The 23,944-nt window shown below is 44.9% G+C and overlaps 1 protein-coding gene across 1 annotated transcript in view; it reads left to right on the forward strand.

Annotated features, from left to right (window-relative positions):
* Window positions 1-23,944, forward strand: part of LOC124551030 (serine/threonine-protein kinase minibrain) — a 476,580-nt gene that overhangs the window by 324,631 nt on the left and 128,005 nt on the right. Inside the window, exon 2 of the mRNA XM_047125882.1 lies at window positions 12,609-12,913. Coding sequence (XP_046981838.1) covers window positions 12,609-12,913 — 305 coding nt within the window. The remainder of the gene's footprint in view (window positions 1-12,608; window positions 12,914-23,944) is intronic.

Raw genomic sequence — 23,944 nt, forward strand, 5'->3', positions numbered from 1 at the left:
ACTTTCCTTCTCACAGTCGGGTGTACAAAAACCTGTACATTGTTGATTAAAAAAATATATGGCTCATGAACTAAATGGGTCGAGAACTTTTCGAAATTTTTGCTAACAGTGTTTTCCAAATAATTCATATATGTAATTATCTAAAACTTGCACTACAGATGTTTCGGAAATGGACTGTGCTGTTGGCATGCAGTTTTCTCAGAATGAAACAATGCCTGTTGACATTAATAATCTAAAGTAGGGTAAATAAGATTGTGAGTGGTGTTCGTTGGAGGATTGCGCTGCGAGTCGTGTATGAGATACCGTATTTTCAGTTGTTTCCACACCGACACCCATTTATGCCATTCAACCTGCATAGTTGTTAGGTACGGTGTTGTTACGTTTGCGTCCAGTGTGCTTGTGTGTCCCCTGCGTGCATTGCTACTCGTTAGTCAGTCAGTGAGTTACAGTCCAAGCAGTAGATCGTGAGGGGACAATGGTATCTACCATGCACAAAAAGCGCGCATGCTCGTGGTGTGTGGAGAGTGTAGGAAGAATGCAGTTCGTTCTTGTACGGGGCACGGGGCAAGATATACCAGTATACGTCAACTACCTCGGCAGTTATTTATCAACCTCTTAAACCAGTTACGCGAAAATGGTAGTGTAACATCTGCACAACGTAACAGAAGGAAGCACGTGACGAAATTAATGATCTCACTGCTGTTACAGCTGATACTCACGTTAGCTCCCACTCAGTCGCGCCACGATGTGGCATGAGTCTCCATCGGCGTTAAGTTCCAACCCTATCACATCTCAGTCCGTCAAGAGCTGCGTGGAAATGATTATGAGAATCCTGTTAATTTCGGTATATGGACATTAAGAGAGTATACTCTATATAAACCATGTATGTTGTTTAGCGATGAATCCACATTTACGTCATGACCAGGTAAACGGCCGAAAGATAATGACAATCCCCGTTGACTTCGTCAGGTGGAACGTCAGCGTCCGTGTAGTGCAAACGTGTGGTGTGTGGGATAGTGAACCATTACCTCATAGGCCGTTTTTCATAGACAGAACAGTGAACGCGCACAAGTTTCGCAGCCTCCTAACAGTCCATCTTCCACGGATGGTAGAAAACGTTCTTCTGAGACTAGGAGGGGCCTTTGGTACCAGTGTGATAGCTGTCCAGCCCATACAGCGCGAAGCACTACAACATGTCGTTACGAATTGTTTCTAAGTCGTTGGATGTGACGCAAAGGACCTGTACCTTGGCCGGCCAATTCCCCGGATTTGACGTCTGTAGACTTCTTTTGTGGTGAAAACTGAAAAATGCTGTCTACAAAAACATACCAACTACAAGCGATGATACGCAACGGCCGCCGGTGTGGCCGAGCGGTTCTAGGCGCTACAGTCTGGAACCGCGCGACCGCTACGGTCGCAGGTTTGAATCCTGCCTCGGGTATGGATGTGTGTGATGTCCTTAGGTTAGTTAGGTTTAATTAGTTCTAAGTTCTAGGGGACTGATGACCTCAGATGTTAAGGCCCATAGTGCTCAGAGCCATTTGAACCATTTGATACCCAACGAACCACTGCAGCCTGCTCGGACATCTTCGCTGAAATACTCGCACGTGCAGCAGTCTTTCCATACCAGACTGGAAGGGTATATTGCCGCTGGCAGCGGTCATTTTGAACACAACCTGAGATAGTCAGTTGTCTCGTTACTGGTAAGAACCCACATAACTACTGTAGGCTCTTTGATTGTTCTTTAGCGTGTGTTACCATGGGTATCTTACAAGTGTCGGTGTGGGAACTTCTCAAAACACAGTATCTCGTAAACGACTCGTACTAGAAACCTGAAACAAACGCCACTGAGATTGTAATTAGCCCCACTCTTAGTTTATTAATGTCAATAGGCATTGTTCCATTTAAAAAAGTGTATGTTTCCGCAAAAATACACTTTCTAAGTACAAGGTGTGCATAAAGTCGGGGAACACTTTCAATTTGTTATTGAATAAGAACGAAACATTATACAGATATCATACGTATGTCATTTTGAAGAGAAACTCTGAAAGTTTTTTTCTTGTATACAGCCACAGTGTAGTTTGGTAATTTGCCGATAGTCAGCGGTAGTCGGAAACGTGGCGAGTTCAGGTGTGGAGCAAGCTTTCTGTGTGTTGGAGTTCGACAAAAACAAGTGTGCTACAGCTGTTGAACGGATGTTTAGAACCAAGTACGGTAAGAAGCCACCAACAAGGAAGGCCATTTACCACTGGCACAACAAATTCGTTACCACGGGTTGCTTGTGCCCGGCAAAGAGAAGCGGACGTCCCAGTGCGAGTGAAGTCAATGTGGAGAGCGTACGAGAGACATTTATAAGGAGCTGGATATCATCAAATTACCAAACTACGCTGTGCCTGTATACATGAAAAAAAAAAACTTTCAGGGTTTCTCTCCATAATGACACATGTATGATATCTGTACAATGTTTAGTTCTTGCGCAATAAATAATTGAAAGTGTTCGCGGACTTTATGCAACCTTGTATTATTACAATCTGTTGATTGGCTATCAACACGAGCCCCTGACTACCAATCCATCCTGTGAAAACCGCTCATCAATAGCGCTTCGCATTTCCGTAATACTTGCTATGCAAGAGTTAGATGATTCAGCCTGTTAATATCCAACGTCCATCCGAATGTTTATTCGACCATCGTGTAAAAACATGAAGTAAATCTTTTCGAGATTTTTGGTAACAACGTAAACGGCGACTTGTGTTTATATAGTAGTATAGACAATAAGAGCGGTTCTGACGAACTTCCGCGGGGCACCCCTGCCGGTACACTTTGTCTCTGATTCGTTCTTTAAAATCTAGGTCCCTTTGATATGTAAGGGAAAGAAGCGAGTCGATGCGCAAGATGTGGTGCTAAGGACGGATTGGAAAATACGGTGGACTGTTAAAAAGTGAGTTGGATTTCATTACAAATTACGAAGAGAGGACCACGCGGAAAGCATTGAAAAGAAGAAGGGACAGGGTAGTAGGGCATGTGTTTAGGCATTAGCGAGTAACTTCCAGGGTACTGTAGGGAACTGTAGAGGGAGACAGAGATTGGAATGCACGCATGTACGGTGGAAGTGGTACTCTGAGGTGAAGAGGTTAGCACGGAGGAGAGATTCGTGGCCGGCCGCATCAAACCAGTCACAAGACTGATGAGACTCTCCCCCTCATTAAAAAAAAAAAAAAAAAAAAGGGATCTCTACAGATCTGTTAAGTTACCATTACCCGGATACGCGTGAGTGTCAGTTACCTCCTAGCGGACGCATCTTTCCATTCGTGCCGTCCTTCTTCACACAGAGGAACTTCCATAACAGTCTGCGCCATCATCGTGAAATTAATAATTATGAGGCTAAAAGTGCTACATCGCACTTCAAATTATCCAGATATACTTACGAACCGCTTTGGGTAACGTATCACGACCCCTGACAAATACAAGCGGTCCCTTTGTGAGTGAGGCACATTCAAGAGAATCGGCTGTGGTCGTAGGTGCTCCAGGTTTTGCATTTACACCGTGAACCTCTGGACGCGATGAGTATGCTTCTGAGCGAAAGGTGTGCAAGTCCGCTATCGTACCTGTCACGAACAGGTGTGTTTTTGCACTTGATAGTGGCTAGTAATTTCGTGCTAATTCGTGAGAGATCTAGTAACTGTATCGTTGGTTTTCAAAATTGATCATTCCTCCCAATTTCGATTACTTGCGTCCTCAGACCTGCAGAACTTAAGACTGACGTTAACAGTTAATACATATTTAAGTTTTTTTGAGGACCTGAAAAAAAAGTTAATCCCACAAAAGAGGGCTGGTTCTTTATGGATGCAAATCACTTTTGTAAGAAACTGATTAAGTCTGTTGATGAGGATGGAAATGATAGAAACATCAAGAAAATTGAGAAAACAGCGATGTCAGTGTGTACAACATTAGAAGAAAAAAATTACCTTTATTGCTCATTGTTAAACTTGCGGAGTTCAATATGCACGAAGTAGATAGAGCTAAGGAATTGTGCTAGGTAGGCAGCAAAATAACCCGTGACGGACGGAGCAAGGAGGACATCAAAAGCGGACTAGCACTGGCAAAAAGGGCATTCATTCCTGCCCAAGAGAAGTCTACATGGCCTTAATTTGAGGAAGGAGCACAGCATTGTAGGGTAGTGAAACATGGACTGTGGGAAAACCGGAACAGAAAAGAATTTTGAGGCATTTGAGATATGGTGCTACAGACAAATGTTGAAAATTAGGTGGACTGGTAAGGTTAGGAATGAGGAGGTCCTGCGCAGAATCGGAGAGGAAAGGAATATGTGGAAAACACTGATAAGGAGAAGGGACACGATAATAGGACGTCTGTTAAGACATCAGGGAAAGACTTCCGTGGTACTAAGAGCGACCTGTAGACGGTAAAAACTGTAGTGGAAGGCAGAGATTGGAATACACCCAGCATATAATGGAGGACGAAGGTTGCAAATACTACTCTGAGGTAAGAGGCTGCCACAGGAGAGGAACTCGTGGTGGGCCGCGTCAAACCAGCCAGAAGACTGATGACTCAAAATGCACCAGTGAGAACTGAGTGGGTAGTGTAGCACTGGTATTTTACATTAGTAAATAATTTCCTTGTAAAACACTACTGCACACTACCGGCAAAACAAATGAGGTGACCGCGCGAGGTGTCGCAGTGGTTGGCACACTGGACTCGCATTCGGGAGGACGACGGTTCAAACCCGCGTCCGGCCATGCTGGTTTAGGTTTTCCGTGATTTCCCTAAATCGCTCCAGGCAAATGCCGGGATGGTTCGTTTGAAAGGGCACGGCCGACTTCCTTCCACGTCCTTCCCCAATCTGGTGAGACCGATGATCTCGCAGTTTGGTCTCCTTCCCCCAAATCAACCAGCTAATCGAGTAACTTACAAGGTAACCTCCCCATTGCACCCCCCCCCCCTCAGATTTAGTTATTAGTTGGCACAGTGTATAAGCCTTGAAAAACTGAACACAGATCAGTGGAGAAAACAGGAAGAAGTTGTGTGGAACTATGAAAAAAATAAGCAAAATATACAAACTGAGTAGTCCATGTGCAAGATAAGCAACATCAAGGATAGTGTGACCTCAGGAGCGCCGTGGTCCCGTGGTTAGCGTGAGCAGCTGCGGAACGAGAGGATCTTGGTTCAAGTCTTCCCTCGAGTGAAAAGTTTATTTTTTTATTTTCAGACAATTATTATCTGTCCGTCCGTCCGTCCGATGCGACTGTGAAACTGTTGCATTCATTTGTTGCAGTTTATGTGATAAACTCCTATGTTTTCATCACTTTTTTGGGAGTGATTATCACATCCACAAGAAAACCTAAATCGGACAAGGAAGAAGAATCTTTTTACCCATTCGCCAAGTGTACAAGTTAGGTGGGTCGACAACATATTCCTGTCATGTGACGCACATGCCGTCACCAGTGTCGTATAGAATATATCAGACGTGTTTTCCTGTGGAGGAATCGGTTGACCTATGACCTTGCGATCAAATGTTTTCGGTTCCCATTGGAGAGACACGTCCTTTCGTCTACTAGTCGCACGGTTTTGCGGTGCGGTCGCAAAACACAGACACTGAAGTTATTACAGTGAACAGAGACGTCAATGAACGAACGGACAGATCATAACTTTTCGAAAATAAAGAAAATAAACTTTTCACTCGAGGGTATACTTGAACCAAGGACCTCTCGTTCTGCAGCTGCTCACCCTAACCACGGGATCACGGCGCACCTGAGCTCACACTATCCTTGATGTTGCATATCTTGCGCATGGACTACTCAGTTCGTATATTTTGCTTATTTTTTTCATAGTTCCACACAACTTCCTGTTTTCTCGGTTGATCTGTGTTCAGTTTTTCAAGACCTATCCACTGTGCCAACTAATAACTAAATCTGAGGGGGGTGCGACGGGGAGGTTCCCTTGTTAGCACTGTTTTAAACAGACTGGCTTCGCATTTCGGAAGGGTGGAGGCTCCAGTCTTCATTCGGCCATCATGACTTAGGTATTCCTTGGTTCCTAAATTACTTCAGGCAAATGTTGGGATACCTTCTGTGAACGTTTTCAATATTCTCCGTTAATCCAGTAGGGTGAGGATCCCATACCGCACAACAGTACTGCGGAAGAGGACGGACAAGCGTAGTGTAAGCACTCTTTTCAAGTACTCTTGTTACATTTTCTAAGTGTTTTGCCAGTAAATCGCAGTCTTCGAATTGTTTTCCCCACAACATTGTCTATGTGATCGTTCCAATTTGTAATCTTTAAGTATTTAATTGAATTGGCAGCCTTTAGATTTGTGTGCCTTATAGTGAAACCGAGGTTTCGCGTATTACTTTTAGTACTCAAGTGGATGACTTCATACTTACCATTATTTACAGTCGATTGCCACTTTTCACACCTTACAGATATCTTGGTTAAATCATTTTAAAATTAGTTTTGCAGATCACTTTATTAGACAGTAAATGAAAAAAAGCATCGTCTGCTCCTGTTATTTCCTTAATTGTTTATGCAGATTCTGAACAGCAGAGAGCCTACAGCACTTTCTTTGGGAGCGCCAGATATCTCTTCTGTTTTACTCGACGACTTTCCGTCAGTTACTCTGAAATGTGACCTTCCTGACAAGAAATCACAAATCCTGTCACACAACTGAGACGATAATCTATAGGCACACAGTAGCTTAAAACTTAGTCAGTGGTCTGCAATCAAATATATTTACAAAATTAGTTTGGTGCTGATTTAAAAACAATTTGTTTGATAAGCTTCTGAAGTGTGGTTCTTAGACTTAATAAATTTTCATCTGTCAAGAAGTGTGGTCCACATGCACATTTGTCAGGCGCGTCTCCCTGTGGCCTGTTTGATCTGTTTCCAATTCTTTTCATGGGAATACAGATTTCCTGATGTAACAAGCTAGAAAATATTCTACCTTACTTGCAGGTATTGCCCAACAAAGCGAAGAGAAGACCTGACCCCCGGGCCTCACACCGAGCAGCTACTATGGTATAAATTTCAAACGAAAGGAACATGAAGCAACGAATAAGCATTATAGAGTCGGCCACCTTCAAATGTGGTACACATTTGTAGCGAGAAATGATGATGTAATGAAACGCAGTGAATAGAAGAAAACCTACATTCAGAATATGTAGAAAACATTAGTGATTGTGTCAAAATGAATGAAATTTCAGTATCTCTTTCTCAATTACATACTGCCACTCTAAATGACACAAATATATGAACGTTGGTATTCTTATTATTTTTCTTAATCATGCGATGTCGTAGTCTAGTGCAGAGAATGACAGTCGCCTGCCACAAGTCTTTTCGGTTGACGCTTCTTCAGCGACTAGCGTGTCGGTGATGATGAAATAATGATGAGGACAACATAACACCCAGTCACCGACAGGAGAAAATCTCCGACCCGGCCGCGAATCGAGCCCGGGCCTCTCGCTTGGCATTCTGCCACGATGACCACTCAGCTAGGGAGGCGGACGCCGTCAACAATCAACCAGTCAGCAAAATGAGCGCAGGTGGTTTCGTAGTCCGGCAACGGTTGAGGGGTGTACACGTGTGATGTCGGCCAAGTAATGCTGTTGCTGTGGCTCGGTGTCTACCACATGTAATTTAGGTGGAAATGTCCATCTGTTTAAAATGTGTTCTACATGTGGATGCGGAAAATACGCTGCGATATGGACACACATTTTTGGCTGTCGGAGAAGGTTCGTGACACTTTTTGGTACACGAACTGCCAGTTCGACGATTGCCCTATAGATTTTGGCCTGCTACCTGGCGAAGCGGAAACGGCCGAGCAGTGGATGGTTCTTACCTGCCACTTCCGCAGACGTTTTTGATTCGAATGATCGTGCCTCTCAGTTTCGTTGAGTGTTGTCCATTCCTCTTGGAACATCCTGTATAGCCGCACGGGGTAGCCGTGCGGTCTGGGGCGCCTTCCCACGCTTTGCGTCTGAGGTTCGAGTCCGCCTTGGGGCACGGGTGTGTGTGTTGTCGTATGTGTAAGTTAGATTAAGTAGTGAGTAAGCCTAGGGACCGATGACCTTATCAATTTGGTCCCATAGGAACTTAACACAAATTCCAATTTCCAGCCTTTATACAGCAGGTGGTTTACTGCGGAGGATTTGATATTCAAGTCTGAACATCAGAGGCGTCGCTTCATTCAGTATGAGCGGAATTAACACAACGATACCAACACCGTTTCCACTTTCGGAAGCAGTCTTGATATGCCTATTGCTGGATCGCGCCAAGCACCGTCTGCAAATTTACTTTTATCTCGTCTATAATTTACACAATAATGAAGTCTCATATGGGACAGTCTTGATCCACATAAAGACAGTTATAGGTTGTGACCGTTTCGGCCCGATGTGGATGATCTTCGGAGATACTTCACGGAGCCATTTATTTATTCCAAATTTGAAGACCTGTTACCCGATATTTTAAAACAGATCGTACATATTGCAGTTTTCGTTAGTTATATTTTTGGAAGTTTTTTGTCTTGTTTTTATCTGCAAAATTTTGCAAAGTATGATACTTTAAAATAACGATAATTTGAGGGTGAAATATAATAATTTTTTTTTTTTGCAATGATGTAAAAAGATGATAATGTAGAGGAGAGATTTGCTAGTGCCATCACCGATTTGACTGGCGATGAATACCTCGGAATGGTTTCTTCGAGCTGTTGACCGCCAGTCACAACAAAATAGTTTATAAAAGGGTCATTCAATAATTAGAGAGGCAAATTGGCCTGAGGAAAAACAGTTTGTAGGGCAAGTTTGGTACTTTTAATGCTTTAAGTGGCATCACTTGGATGAGCCTTGATCAGCTGATATATGAACATTGTTTTCTTTATAACCTCAAAAATACATTTCAGGATGGAGAGTCCGCTTGAAACGTCCACATTAATTGAACAACTCTCTGTTATTCGTTTTTTTACTTGCTGAAGGCGAGAAACCAGTGAATATATACTGTAGAATGTCTGACGTTTATGGTATAGGTTGTATGAATCGGGCAAATTTTTACAAGTGGGTAGAGCTGTTCACAAATTGGCGCGACTCAGTGTCTGACGAAGATCGTTCTGGCCGACCAGTTGCAGTTTCAATTCCCTCACTTCAAAGTCGAATTAGTGACATTATTCGTACCGACCGCCATGTGATTGTGGAAATGATAGTTGGTAAGGTTCAAGTTAGTACTGGTACAGTTCATAACATTATCTGTAAGAAGCTGAAGTACCGGGAAACATGTGCAAGATGGGTCCGAAAGGAGTTGACGCGGCCACACAAGAAAACAAGGTTGAGAGAGTGCACAGAGCTAAAGGAACGTTATGAAAGAGAAGGTGAGCACTTCCTCAACAAAATTTTGACTTGTGATAAAACTTGGGTTCACTATTATGAGCCAGAATCAAAAAGACAAAGCATGGAGTGGAAGCACACCAACTCACCTGTCGAGAAAAAATTCAAAACCGAAGCATCAGCAGGAAAAGTAATGTTGACTGTGTTTTGTGATACTGAAGGTCCAGTTTTTTGTGGCTGGGAAGTATTGCCTCATCCCTCTTACAGTCATGATTTAGCACGTAGTGATTTCCATTTGTTTGGCGCACTGAAGGAGGCATTACGTGGGGAGAGGTTCCAGGACAATGACGACGTGAAAAAGTTTGCGCGAAATTGATTCAATCATCAAGATAAAGAGTTCTTTGCAGCCGGAATAAAAAAGCTTGTAGCCTGTTGGAACAAGTGCATTTTACTCCTCCTCCTCCTCTTCCTATTCGTCTTCAGTTTCACTGTTTCCGCTGTCACTGCGGTTGTCGCTAACCACCCTCTTGTTGCGTTGCTGTCTCTTCTGTCATGTCCTCAGGCACTCTTCATGTATTGTTTTTGAAATAGTTTGTTAATGCATTTAATTGTGCCCATTGTTCTTCGTCTCTTACTGCTGTGTTTATATGTATGTCTGTTTCAGTGTAGTCCAACTGTAGTTATTGTCTGTTGTTTCCGTGTTGCCCGCAGAAGAAGACAGAGTGTTCTGGGGAACCTCCTTCCCCACTTGTGCATGTAGGCGTTTGTCTCAGACTCATGCGGTTTAAGTGCGTCGGACAAGATGTATGTCCTGTTCAGAAGTGTACCATTCAGCGGCTAGGATCGATATATTTCATTCTCATCCACTCCCTTATGTCAGGGAAACAGTCCCACAGTATGTCCCTTATCACTTACGTCCAACTCGCCTCGCAACTATCCAGATGCCAACGTTTAAGGAGACGTGTCGTCTGTATCGGTGCACCAGTTATTGTGTATGTTGCGTCCCAGATACAAACTACCATATGGGAAGTCGGAATTAATTACAACTTAGAAGATTTATTCTGAAAACGAAGTGGAACGTAAGTGAGCGTAATCACTCGTGTCCAGGTCCGTAGCCAAAATTCATCTCCCGTAACAGCGTCGAGACTGATGGGAGACCTGCTCCGTACTCCAGTAGGCCCACCAGACGACTCCCACTTCGGGGCCGCGACGACGCAACGTAATCACGTGGGACTGCATCCCGATTGGCTCCGTCGACTCCAGCGATACGACTGCTGCATCTCCTGTGGCGCTCCCATTGTGACCACTTTGAAGTATGCCGCGCTGCTGTCAGTGGAGGCGGGGGTCGCGTCCCACGTGTGGCGGCCGCGCTGTGTGAACGCACGGCTCAACAGTGCGTGTCTTACCTAGCCTCCCCATCTTTAACCACCACCATGCAGCTCTGTATCTGATCGTGACAACGGGGCCAACGAGGTGTACGGGAGCTGTGCAGTACGTCACAGCACCTCACACTACGGGCCTTACGAGTTGGAGCGACCGTCCACAGCGTGGGAGCGAGTTAATACACTACTGGCCATTAAAATTGCTACGCCACGAAGATGACGTGCTACAGACGCGAAATTTAACCGACAGGAAGAAGATGCTCTGATATGCAAATGATTAGCTTTTCAGAGCATTCACACAAGGTTGGCGCCGGTGGCGACACCTACAACGAGCTGACATGAGGAAAGTGTCCAACCGATTTCTCATACACAAACAGCAGTTGACCGGCGTTGCCTGGTGAAACGTTGTTGTGATGCCTCGTGTAAGGAGGAGAAATGCGTATCATCACGTTTCCGACTTTGACAATGGTCGGATTGTAGCCCATCGCGATTGCGGTTTATCGTATCGCGACATTGCTGCTCGCGTTGGTCGAGATCCAATGACTGTTAGCAGAATATGGAATCGGTGGGTTCAGGAGCGTAATACGCAACGCCGTGCTGGATCCCGACGGCCTCGTATCACTAGCAGTCGAGATGACACGCATCTTATCTGTATGGCTGTAACGGATCGTGCAGCCACATCTCGATCCCTGAGTCAACAGATGGGGACGTTTGCAAGGCAACAACCATCTGCACGAACAGTTCGACGACGTTTGCAGCAGCATGCTCTATCAGCTTGGAGACCGTGGCTGCGGTTACCCTTGACGCTGCATCACAGACAGACAGGAGCGCCTGCGATGGTGTACTCAACGAAGAACCTGGGTCCACGAATGGCAAAACGTCATTTATTCGGATGAATCCAGGTTCTGTTTACAGCATCACGATGGTTAACGCACATTGGAAGCGTGTATTCGTCATCGCCATCGCCATACTGGCGTATCACCCGGCGTGATGTTTGGGGTGCCATTGGTTACACGTCTCGGTCAACTCTTTTTCGCATTGACGGCACTTTGAACAGTGGACGTTACATTTCAGATGTGTTACGAACCCTGGCTCTACCCTTCATTCGATTCCTGCGAAACCCTACATTTCAACAGCATAATGCACGACCGCATGTTGCAGGTCCCGTACGGGCCTTTCTGGATGCAGAAAATGTTCGACTGCTGCCCTGGCCAGGACATTCTCCAGATCTCTCACCAATTGAAAACGTCTGGTCAATGGTGGCCGAGCAACTGGCTCGTCACAATACCCCAGTCAATGCTCTTGATGAACTGTGGTATCGTGTTCAAGGCATGGGCAGCTGTACCTGTACACGCCATCCAAGCTCTGTTTGACTGAATGCCCAGGCGTATCAAGGCCGTTATTACGGCCAGACATGGTTGTTCTGGGTACTGATTTCTCAGGATCTATGCACCCAAATTCCGTGAAAATGTGATGACATGTCAGTTATAGTATAATATATTTGTCCAATGAATACCCGTTTATCATCTGCATTTCTTCTTGGTGTAGCAATTTTAATGGCCAGTAGTGTAATACTTCGTAACTGTACGTTTAAATAAACTCACATTCTCGAAAACGTACGACAAATTTAAGTACTTTATTTGGTGTCTACGTTATCATTGACATACTGATTGCACGCATTCCCCGAAAGTAGCCGAGTGTTCGCGTTGTATGTCGGGCAAGGCAATTGGTGTGACGTCACAATTTCGTTCCAGAGTCAATGGCACAGTTCTTGCTCCGTGATATCGTCTCTACACGTCGTCATTGAGGCACAGTGTATTTCCAGTAAATGTTTGTCCATTTTTCGTGTATGGACGAGCTGCGTGCTGGATGGTGCTGACGTGCGCCTCGCGTGTTGCAGCGGCGGGGTCGTCGTCAGGTGGCGACCCGGCGGCCGTGGGGAGCGCGGGCGGCGGCGGCGCGGGCGGCGGCCGGCGCGGCGTGGGCGGCGGCGGCGCGGCGAGGGACCCCGGGGGCGGCGGCGGCGGCGGCGGGGGCGGCAGCGGCGGCCCGCTGTACGGCCGCCTCGTGGCCGAGGACTCGCTCGCCGCCGCCGACATCCAGGCCATGCAGGCCTGCATCCCGCGCTACTTCCGCGACCCCGCGCACGCGCCGCTGCGCAAGCTCTCCGTCGACCTCATCAAGACCTACAAGCACATCAACGAGGTGAGTGCCGCCGAGCCGCTGCTCTCGGAAGCGTCTCACTCCGTCCTACAGGGTCACCCTAATGTCCGTAGGTAGACAAGTAATCATTGACATACGTGCCTGAAATGGCACGGGGCTGTATTGAAACAAAAAACGAGCGAAAAAATCGGCACTGGACAGCAATACGCCAGTGACGCCGCATGAGAATCCTGTAGAAAATGAACTGTAGTCAGAGAGGATGTCAGATGCGCCAGAAATGAGAGCGTGTTGACTGTGCTAGAAGAGGCACTACTTTAGAAGCCCCTCTATCAGAATCGAGAATCCGCTTGTGCAGCTCTACGTTCCTATTCGCCGTAAGAAGGATATTCTAACGGGTAAACGAAATGATCACGAAGTTGGAAGTCACTGGTTGCTTAGACGATCGGCCGCGTGGTGGGCGACCGAGATAATGCTGCTGCTCGGACAGTTCAGGGGTAAATGGAGGCTTTAGCGGGTTCATGTCCGCATGGTGAAATCAGCGCTCGTGAAGTCGCACGGCTGACCGCCATTCCCCGAAACCACTGTTTGGGTGGCACTAGGGCGTACCCTTCAATGCTATCCGCACAAAATCCAGCGTTATCACGAACTGTTAGGCACCGAATTTGTAACACGGAGAACATTTGCGGTGTGGGCACTTTAAAAAATGGGGGAGGATGACGATTGGTTGTGTGACGTGTTGTGGACCGACAGAGCCCTTTTCACACTCTTGAGGGCCTGTCAGCACCCACAACTACTGAAAATCCTAGAAGCGTCGTGGAAATCCCTAACCTATCAGCTAAATGTGTGCCGGGAGGTACGACTTGGCGATCCACCCCGACTGCTACACGTGTGAAAGATCTCTTGTGCACGTCGTTCAGTGAGGATCGCGTGCTGTCCCGCCACTTCCGTCCACCTAAGCCTCACCGATCCCCCGAGCTCAATCCGTCTGATTATTGGTTGTGGAGTTACCTCAAGTTGTACGTGCACCGCAACCGTCCGACCTCATTACGATTGCTAAACGAGAACATCGACGGCACTTTCTCACCGTCCCTACTGACATGCCGTATAGGGCTGATTACATCATTGTCCGTCGACTGCAAGTATTGTTGGAGGAGAAAGGGCGACATGTTGGAACATTTCTTATAAAGAACTTCATTTTTGCTAAAGATCAATCGTTTTGCTCATTACTGTTTTTGTATCATATGAAACACCATTTGTTGGTCATTTCGCACAGCCGTATAAAATCCCATGTCATTTCAAGCATGTGTGTCATTTTTTAGTTCTCTACCTTCATTATTCCGTAAAGTATCGAATTTTCAAATGTTAACGGACTTTTGGGTCACCCTGTACCTCGAGTTGTGAATCCGTCAGTCACTTTGAAAGTTGATTTATCGAAGGTAATGATGGGTTGTAGATGAACAGAAAGGGGCAGCAACACAGTCATAAGTGTGGGAGAGCCCAAATCCGACTCTGTAATTGTGGTGTGATCTGCATTCCAGATTTGCAGAACAGCGGAAAATTAATATTAAATTACTGAATTCGGGAGAAAACATTCCACTGATGTTCAAAATCAAGCTGACGTGTTATCAGGTATCAGTTAATGGAAAAGTCTCAGTAGTTTGATCAGTGAAGCCCTTATAAGATTGAGATGAGTAATAGAGAGAGAAATAGTAGTAGTGAGGAACAAGAGTGTAACGAGATGGCGCGTTGCCTAAACAGGTCTGTTTAGGAAGCGGCTAGACCAGCACGAGCGCGCACGCACGGTCGCCGCTTGAGTAGTGGGCGCTCACATCAAAATGTGGCTGCTGGAGGTCGTCATGTAGCATAGGGGAAGCGCAGACCGTGCGCTGCCTACAGAGGACTCATAGTACAGGGTGACTCGAAAAGAATACCACAACTTTAGGAATTTAAAACTCTGCAACGACAAAAGGCAGAGCTAAGCACTATCTGTCGGCGAATTAAGGGAGCTATAAAGTTTCATTTAGTTGTACATTTGTTCGCCATTTCAGCCAATAAAGTTTTTGGTCCCTTTTTCTTCGAAGGTGCTACTGTAACTGGACTACAGTATCTGGAGATGTTAGAGAATTGGCTGTTCCCTCAGCTCGAACAAGAAGCACAACAATTCATATTTCAGCAGGATGGAGTGCCACCACATTGGCACTTATCTGTCCGTAACTACCTGAACGTCAACTACCCGAGGCGATGGATCGGCCGCCAGGCAGCCCGTGACAGAGCACTTCATCACTGGCCTCCAAGAAGCCTTGATCTTACCCCCTGCGATTTTTTCTTATGGGAGTATTTTAAGGATATGGTGTTTCGGCCACCTCTCCCAGCCACCATTGATGATTTGAAACGAGAAATAACAGCAGCCATCCAAACTGTTACGCCTGATATGCTACAGAGAGTGTGGAACGAGTTGGAGTATCGGGTTGATATTGCTCGAGTGTCTGGAGGGGGCCATATTGAACATCTCTGAACTTGTTTTTGAGTGAAAAAAAACCTTTTAAAATACTCTTTGTAATGATGTATAACAGAAGGTTATATTATGTTTCTTTCATTAAATACACATTTTTAAAGTTGTGGTATTCTTTTTGAATCACCCTGTATATCAAGTTCGCCGTAGTTCTAGACATAAGCGTGTACACTTAATGACGCAGAGAGTGTTTCTCTTAAACTGTTGACAAGCAGCTTTGTGGTCAGGTTAGGAACATCAAATCGAAGGTCAGATAGACCAGTACCAATTTATAACGTCAGTGTGGGATGCCTGCCTACCGCTTGGAGTTGTAGGACTGCAGTGAGACACCCAGTTGAGTGATAAGTTTCATTTATGAGTCTTACAGCCTCTTATAAAAAATTTTCTTCAAGATAAATTTCCACAACTTCATAGTTTTGCAGGTAAGACTATGTCGATGTTTGGACTTGCATTTTTCTGCGAGCAACCTTTTCCGGCAATGAAGAAAACGAAATTAACTACAGAAGCCCACTGACAGACTTCAGTTTATGAGCTTATCTTCGAATTAGCGTCGGTCGGAGTGGCCGAGCGGTTCTAGGCGCTACAGTCTGGAACCGCGCAACCGCTGCGGTCGCAGGTTCGAATCCTGCGTCGGGCATGGATGTGTGTGATGTCCTTAGGTTAGTTAGGTTTAAGTAGTTCTAAGTTCTAGGGGACTGATGACCACAGAAGTTAAGTCCCATAGTGTCATTTTCGAATTAGCACTGCTCAGAAATTGGTCCAGACATTGGTTCTTTAGTGCAAAGCAAAATAAGCAGTGTTCATTGACATGCGGAGTTTCTGCGTTTAACGTGGGAGTAAAAGCTACGACATACATTTTGATGTCAATTTTAACTTCGTCTGAAAATGACTTTCATTTTCAGCCGTAAAACATAACATGTTTCGTACTTAATTGCCCCATGTTGTTCGCCTCATCAAGTGCAATAAATATAAGTTTCATTTCATTGTCATTTCTCATAATTGCAACGGTTTTTGGAAATATTTGCCTCGAAAGACATTGATTAGCCACGGTGAAGCGATACATCTTCCTAGAAGTATTACCGCCATAGAGTAGACCCGCTGACAAACAGTTTGTCGGGCCGAGCTGTCTTGCTGCGATTCCTGCTGGCCTTCCCCTTCCCCTTCCCCTTCCCCTTCCATTACTCGCCGTGGGGCGGTCGCGTTCTCTGTGATGGGCGCTGACTGCGGACGCTACGTGTTCACTGCTCCAGGACATCGCTGATTCTGCTGTATCCAGTGTAGTCCCGGCAAGAGCACACTGCCACTGTAACCACGGCTTTACTTTGCCATCCTAAACGGCCGTTCGAACAAAAAGCTATCCCCGCCTTTCAAACTACTAACCTAGGACATCACACACATCCATGCCCGAGGCAGGATTCGAACCTCTGACCGTAGCAGAACCGCGGTTCCGGACTGAAGCGTCTAGAACCGCTCGGACACAGCGGCCGGCGGCAGAAAAGACTAGGAAGAAAGAACTGAGACATTGGGATGAAAACGAAAATTGTTTGTGAAAAACCTGTCATCTTGGAAACAGAAGGATAAAATAGAATACCGTAATAAGTAATTGCTAAAAGAGAAGTTCGTAGAAAATACAGAGAGAGTTGGGAAGAATTTGTGGCCCATTTAGAATATATTTGCAGATCACAGCCACAGACATTCAAAGTTATTAAAAATCTAAACAGTGAGATAAAAGAGAATGTGAAATTAAATCCCAACCCTTTACCTAAATGGTTGCAATACTTTCAGAATCTGTGGTCTCTAATATTAGAGCCTCTGACAATACAACTCTCAGGGAACAATTCTAGAGAAACCATCTCTACGTGTGAACTTTAAAAAGTAGTGAACAAAAGGAATAATTAAGCCTCAGGAGGAGATTAACCAGTCTAGAGCTGTTTAAATATGCAAGGAACACTTTTATAGACAGATACATAGTGTCATAAGTAAAACCTGGTCAGATGAGGATATACCTGAGAGCTGGATTAAATCAGTTGTCTTTCCTATCTTCAAAAAATGAGACCTGATAAAATTATGATAACTACCGACGAACAAGTTTATCGAACTTGTAATATAAAACTTTTTGCAACAAAAATAAATTGTATAGATCCTGTGAATCACTGATGAGCAAACGGATTTTCAAAAAGGAAGATCATGCTGTGATGACTATTTTTAATTGAAATTAGTAATAGAAGAACATTGAGAATTCAATCCAGAAACAAATATGCCTTCGTCGACTTCAAAAAAGCTTTTAACAGTCATTAAGCTGAACAGGTGATTACAGCAAATGGGATCAGAAAAGGAGTGAAGATGCATTAAAAGAATTTAAAGTGGTACCTGTCACACATTAAATTCAGAACTACCAGAACAATTATAGAAAATATATACAACGCATAAGCACAACGGTCTAAGATCGCTAGGCCGACCAATGAAAAGCGGGAAGGAGAATTTCTCTACGACACTGTAACATGTCAAGAGGACAGGATGATGATGCTGTTGCTGCTGCTGATGATGATTGACTGAATTTAAACATTTAAAATGCTGTAAAAGCTACTCATTAAGAGGTGTAATCTTATGTTAAAGGTTTAACGCCACAAGTCGGGCATTAAAGTTAGAAACTGTATACATGTCTCGAGCAGCAAAATCAAGGCGCGCAAAAAAATCCACGCTATATTCATCCAGTATTCGAGAATGACAGCACTTAGCTACTTGCAAGAGGCTTTCGATATAATTTCAATCCTTTTTGAAACTTTTTCTTTCTGAGACCAATCATAAAATAATGAAAGGAAAAAAGTTAATCGCTTACTACATTTTCGCTGTTCATGCAATAGATCTTCAACAGCAGGCATGATTTTTATTACTTTTTCATCACTACTGCCTATACACGGGAGTTCAATTGTTTAATGAATTGGGGTTTATGTGATTGCTGGTGCTTCACTGTTCCTCATAATGCTGGGAACCTTACCAGATAACACTAACATAGAAGGTCCAAAGAAGAGCAGTGCGTTTCGTCACGGAATCCTTTGGTTAAGTATGACCGCAACGTAGACAAGTTCATTCAACTCCAGTGAAAGATGATAAAAGAACTAGAGACGGAGCACAAGGTCGGATTAGGGGAGCGTGGGAAAGATACTTGGTAAACCGTTTCAAAGCGACCATCCCGGCATTCGCCCGGATCCGCTTAGGGCAACCACGGAAATCCTAAATCTGGATGGTCGGACTGGATTTGTACCGTCGTCCACCCGAATGTAACAAGTGTGCTGGCACTGGTCCACCGCCCTCGGCACGCCACAAGAGAGGCATTCTGCATCACGATGTGGTTTACTGTCAACATTCCGACAGCGTAAGTTCCTAGAAGACTCGAGTGGTATATTGCTTCCTCCTACGTACGTCTCGCGAAAAGAACATGAAAGTAAAATCAGAGACATTGGAACCGTTACGACGATTTACCAATACTCTTACTTTCGGCGATCACCTCGTGACGGAGAAGCTTATGCCCGCGAATCAGCATGGTTTCAGCCAACATCGCTCGTGCGAAACTGAGCTCGCCTTTTCCTCACATCGTGTACTGCGAACTATGGATGAAGGGCAACAGGCAGATTCCATATTTCTAGATTTCCAGAAAGAATTTGACATGGTACCCCATTGCAGGGTGTTAACGAAGGTACGAGCATATGCAATAAGTTCACTGATGTGTGAGTGGCTCGAAGATTCCTTAAGTAATAGAACCAAGTATGTTGTCCTCGACGGTGATTGTTCATCGAAAACAAAGGTATCGTCATGAGTGCCACAGGGAAGTGTGATAGGACCGCTGTTGTTCTGTACATACGTAAATGGTTCGGCAGACAGGGTGGACAGCAATCTGCGGTTGTTTGCTGGTGATGCTGTGGTGTAGGGTAAGGTGTCGAAGCTGGGTGACTGCAGGAAGATACAAGACGACTTTACAAACTTTCTAGTTGGTGTGATGAATAGCAGCAAGCTCTAAATGTACAAAAATCTAAGTTAATGCAGATGAGTAGGAAGAACAAACCTGTAATGTTCGAATTCAAAGTTACTAGTGTCCTGCTTGATACAGTCAGGTCGTTTAAATAGTTGAGCGTAACGCTGCAAAGCGATATGAAATGGAACGAGCATTTAAGATGTGTGGTAGGGAAGGCGAATGGTCGACTTCAGTTTATTGGGGTAATTTTTGAAAAGTGTGGTTCACAAGTAAAGAAGACTGAATGTAGGACCCTGATGCGACCTATTCTTGAATACTGCTCGAGTGTTGGGATCCATACCAGGTCAGATTAAAGGAGGACATCGAAGCAATTCAGAGGCGGGCTGCTAGGTTGTTACCGATAGGTTCGAACAACACACAAGTGTTACGGAGATGCTTCAGGAACTCAAATGGGAATCCCTGGAGGGAAGGTGACGTTCTTTCCGAGAAACACTACTGAGAAAATTTAGACCACCGACGGCTTTTGAAGTTGACTGCCGAACGATTCTACTGCCGCCAGCATACATTCCGCGTAAGGACCTCGAAGATAAGATCGAGAAATTATGGCTCATACTGACGCATACAGACAGTCTTTTCTCTCTCTCTCTCTCTCTCTCTCTCTCTCTCTCTCTCTCTCTCTCTCTCTCTCTCTCCCTCTCTTGCGAGTGGAACAGGAAAGGAAATGTCTAGTAATAGTACAGGGTACCCTCTGCCACGCACCGTAAGGTGGCTTGCGGAGTATCTGTTGAGATATAGATGTAGAAATGTACACACACTATCCTCTGCTATAGCCATATGCGGAGAATAGATAGAAATGTAACTGCGAGGGAACCTTGGATGAAAGAACAAATTCTTCAGAAGGAAGTACCAGGTTGCGTAGGAACATCCCGGAATAATCGAATGTAAATCGCGTAGGAACGGGATCAGTAAAAAGTCCAGGGAAGATAATGCGAAAAGAGAACAGAACAAAGTGTAAAGGAATCGAAAACTTTGTTTCATTTCATTCGTTGCATATTTAAAGACCTGCTGCTTAATATTTTAACAAACTGACCACATGCGAATAGGACTCGTGCACTGATTGTTCCGTACAAACTTAACTGTGTATGGAGACAGTTCATATTCGGGGAATGGAGGAACTCACCTCTTTTTGTCTGTTATCGATATTCTTACTGGCAAGATATCGGTCCCATTGATTCCAAAACTTCCGATTTGAAATCAGGTAGCAAATGACGAAAGAGAGATGTTTTTCTTGTGATATAATTACACGTTATTTTCTGATTTTTTCCATTTCTTAAATGTGAAACCTTCCTTCTTGCCAAATTTCATTATTATAGGTCAACGGGAAGTACCCTATCGGTTGTGATGAGTGATTTTACGAGTATCAAAATATGTGACATAAATGGAAGAATCTTTTCATTGCATTAATACACTGAAGCGCCAAAGAAACTGGTATAGGCGTGCGTATTCAAATATAGAGATATGTAAACAGGCAAAATACGACGCTGAAGTAGACAACGCATATATAAGGCAACAAGTGTCTGGTGCAGTTGTTAGACCTGTTACTGCTCCTACAATGGCAGGTGTTGCAGTGTTCTCCTGGAATGGCCAAAGTCCGTCGGAATGCACAATGGACATGAATATATGAAGCTGGTATCTGCACAGATACCGTTGGTGATCTTGCAGCTCTCGAAGAATGGAATTACAATGAAATCCAGACCTTTAGCTGCTTACAGGCGTTGATAAATATCAACGGGGACAGTTGAAAAATGTGTGCCCCGACCGAGACTCGAACCCAGGACCTCCTGCTTACACAGCAGATGCTCTATCCGACTGAGCCACCGAGGATACAGAGCATAGTGCGAGTGCAGGGACTTATCTCTCGCACGCTCCCCGTCAGACCCACACTTCCCACTTACTATCCATATAATACATTTGTAATGCCCCAGCCCACTATACATTTTACACGCAGCCATCAATCTACCGAGTCCCGTATAATTTGAGCAATGGGAGTGCATCCGCACTGAAGAAGATCATTGGCCGGTAAGCTTTATCTATCTGAAGGTGGTATCTGTTGTTTCGGACATGTCATTGTCTGAATCTCGCCTTTTTTAAATATCTACATGAAGATGGTAGGTGTTCTTCATATAGATAAAGCTTACCGACCAATGGTCTTCTTCAGTGTGGATGCACTCACATTGCTCAAACTCTTACGTGAATCGGTAGATTGACTGCTGCGAGTAATGAGTGTAATGGGCAGGGGTACTACGAATGTAGTGTGTGGACAGTAAGTTGCAAGTGTGGGCCAGAGATAAGTCCCTGCAGTCGCCCTATCGTCTTTGTCCTCGATGGCTCAGTCGGATAGAATGTCTGCCGTGTAAGCAGGAGATCCCGGGTTCGAGTCCCGGTCGGGCACACATTTTCAACCGTTCCCGTTGTCATTTATCAACGCCTGTAAGCAGGTAATGGTCTGGATTTCATTGCAATTTCATTCGTTCAATCAGGTGACGGAAGGTTTCTTGGATAATGGCAGCTCATGCTTTATGGAGTGCTGCACTGAGGAGAGGTGTCGATGCCGGTCGCTGAGGGCTGACACGAAGTCGGTGTTCCAAAACATCCCAAAGGTGTTCCATAGGATTCACGTCAGGACTCTGTGCAGGCCAGTCCATTACAGGGATGTTATTGTCGTGTAACCACTCCGCCACAGGGCGTACATTATGAACAGGTCCTCAGTCGTGTTGGAAGATGCATTCACCATCCCCGAATTTCTCTTCAACAGTGGGAAGCGAGAAGGTGCTTAAAACACCAATTTAGACCTGTGCTGTGATAGTGCCAAGCAAAACAAGGGGTGCAAGCCCCATCTACGAGAAACACGACCACACGATAACACCACCGTTTCCGAATCGGCCATTCGCCATACCCACACCCTGCTATCGGATCGCCACATTGTGTACCGTGATTCGTCACTCCACACAATGTTTTTCCACTGTTCAGTCGTCCAATGTTTACGCTCGTTACACCAAGCGATGCGTCGTTTGGTATTTGCCGGCGTGATGTGTAGCTTATGATCAGCCGCTCGACCATGAAATCCAAATTTTTTCACCTCCCGCCTAACTGTCATAGTCCTTGCAGTGGATCCTGATGCAGTTTGGAATTCTTGTGTGATGGTCTGGATATATGTCTGCCTATTACACATTACGACCCTCTTCAACGGCGGCGGTCTCTGTCAGTCAACAGTCGAGGTCGGCCTGTACACTTCTGTGCTGTACGTGTCCCTTCACGTTTTCACTTCACTATGACATCGGAAACAGTGGACCTAGGGATGTTTAGAAGTGTGGAAATCTCGCGTACAGACGTATGACACAATTGACAAACATTCACCTGACCACGTTCGAAGTTAAGAGTTCCGAGGAGGGCCCAATTCTGCTCTCTCACGATGTCTAATGACCGCTGAGGTCGCTGATATGGAGTACCTGACAGTAGGCGGCAGCAAAATGCACCTAATATGAGAAACGCATGTTCTAGGGAGTGTCCGGATACTTTTGATCACATAGTGTATGTAGTATTCTGCCTTCACTATGCTGCAGTTTGGTTAGCAGTATAGTACCGATGTTGTGAAATTTTTATTCACCGTATTTGAGTTCCACTGCAGGCTCCGTTCTCGTCGCTATATGCACTGCCTGACAAAAAAGTGAATGACCCGGAAGACACGATCAGATGCCGATGTAAATTCAACCACTTACGTACCATCGGTGGATATGTAAACATTACAGTTGCAGTTCTACTAGAGTGCATTAGCATTTTTTTAAAATCTTTATTCCCAAATCTTAACAATAATACAATTTTAGCTCACTACCTTATATGATTAGTGGGCCCAGATGATAATACAATGGTTACAATTGCAGCTAATCTTAAGTTATATTTAAGTAGCTAGTTAGTAAGTGAGCTACAGGATAATTGCAATGGGCAAAGTTAGTTGATTTGATTGTATGTGAATTACTTACTTAACCCATCTATTAACTAGTTACTAATGCCTACAGCGTTACATATGTGTCAGTCAAAAGTATAAACCTACTTGTAGAGCCTTGCTCATTGAGCTGAACCCAATGAGCGTGCCCCTGACACTGGGCAGGCCAAGATGTTAGTCGCTGCAGGTTCCTAGAAACGGTACCTAAAACTAAGTCCTACAACTACTCCTATCCTAATGTCAAGTTCGATGCATTGTCCATGATCGGTAACGTTGCACCCCACTCCCCCTAAGTCCCGAACGCGGCGCATTTCCAGACTGTAGAAGTCGGCCTGTCCGCGCTCAGGCGGTACGGGAATAGGGTACCAGACTCTATAGGTGTTTAAATATTTCTCACATTCTTGCTAATTCAAGTCTCTCAGATATTCCTTTAAAACGTTTTGCGATACCACGATTGCCAGTTTGTTGATGGTGTGAAAGGTGTCGTGTTGTCTAAGTAAGCTGTATGTGTGGTGGTGTGGCAGTTGGTCACGTAACATTGAAGCTACATCATTGAGAAGGGGGCACTCGTAAACAACATGGTCA

This window comes from Schistocerca americana, chromosome 9, assembly GCF_021461395.2.
Source record: "Schistocerca americana isolate TAMUIC-IGC-003095 chromosome 9, iqSchAmer2.1, whole genome shotgun sequence".
NCBI lineage: Eukaryota > Metazoa > Arthropoda > Insecta > Orthoptera > Acrididae > Schistocerca > Schistocerca americana.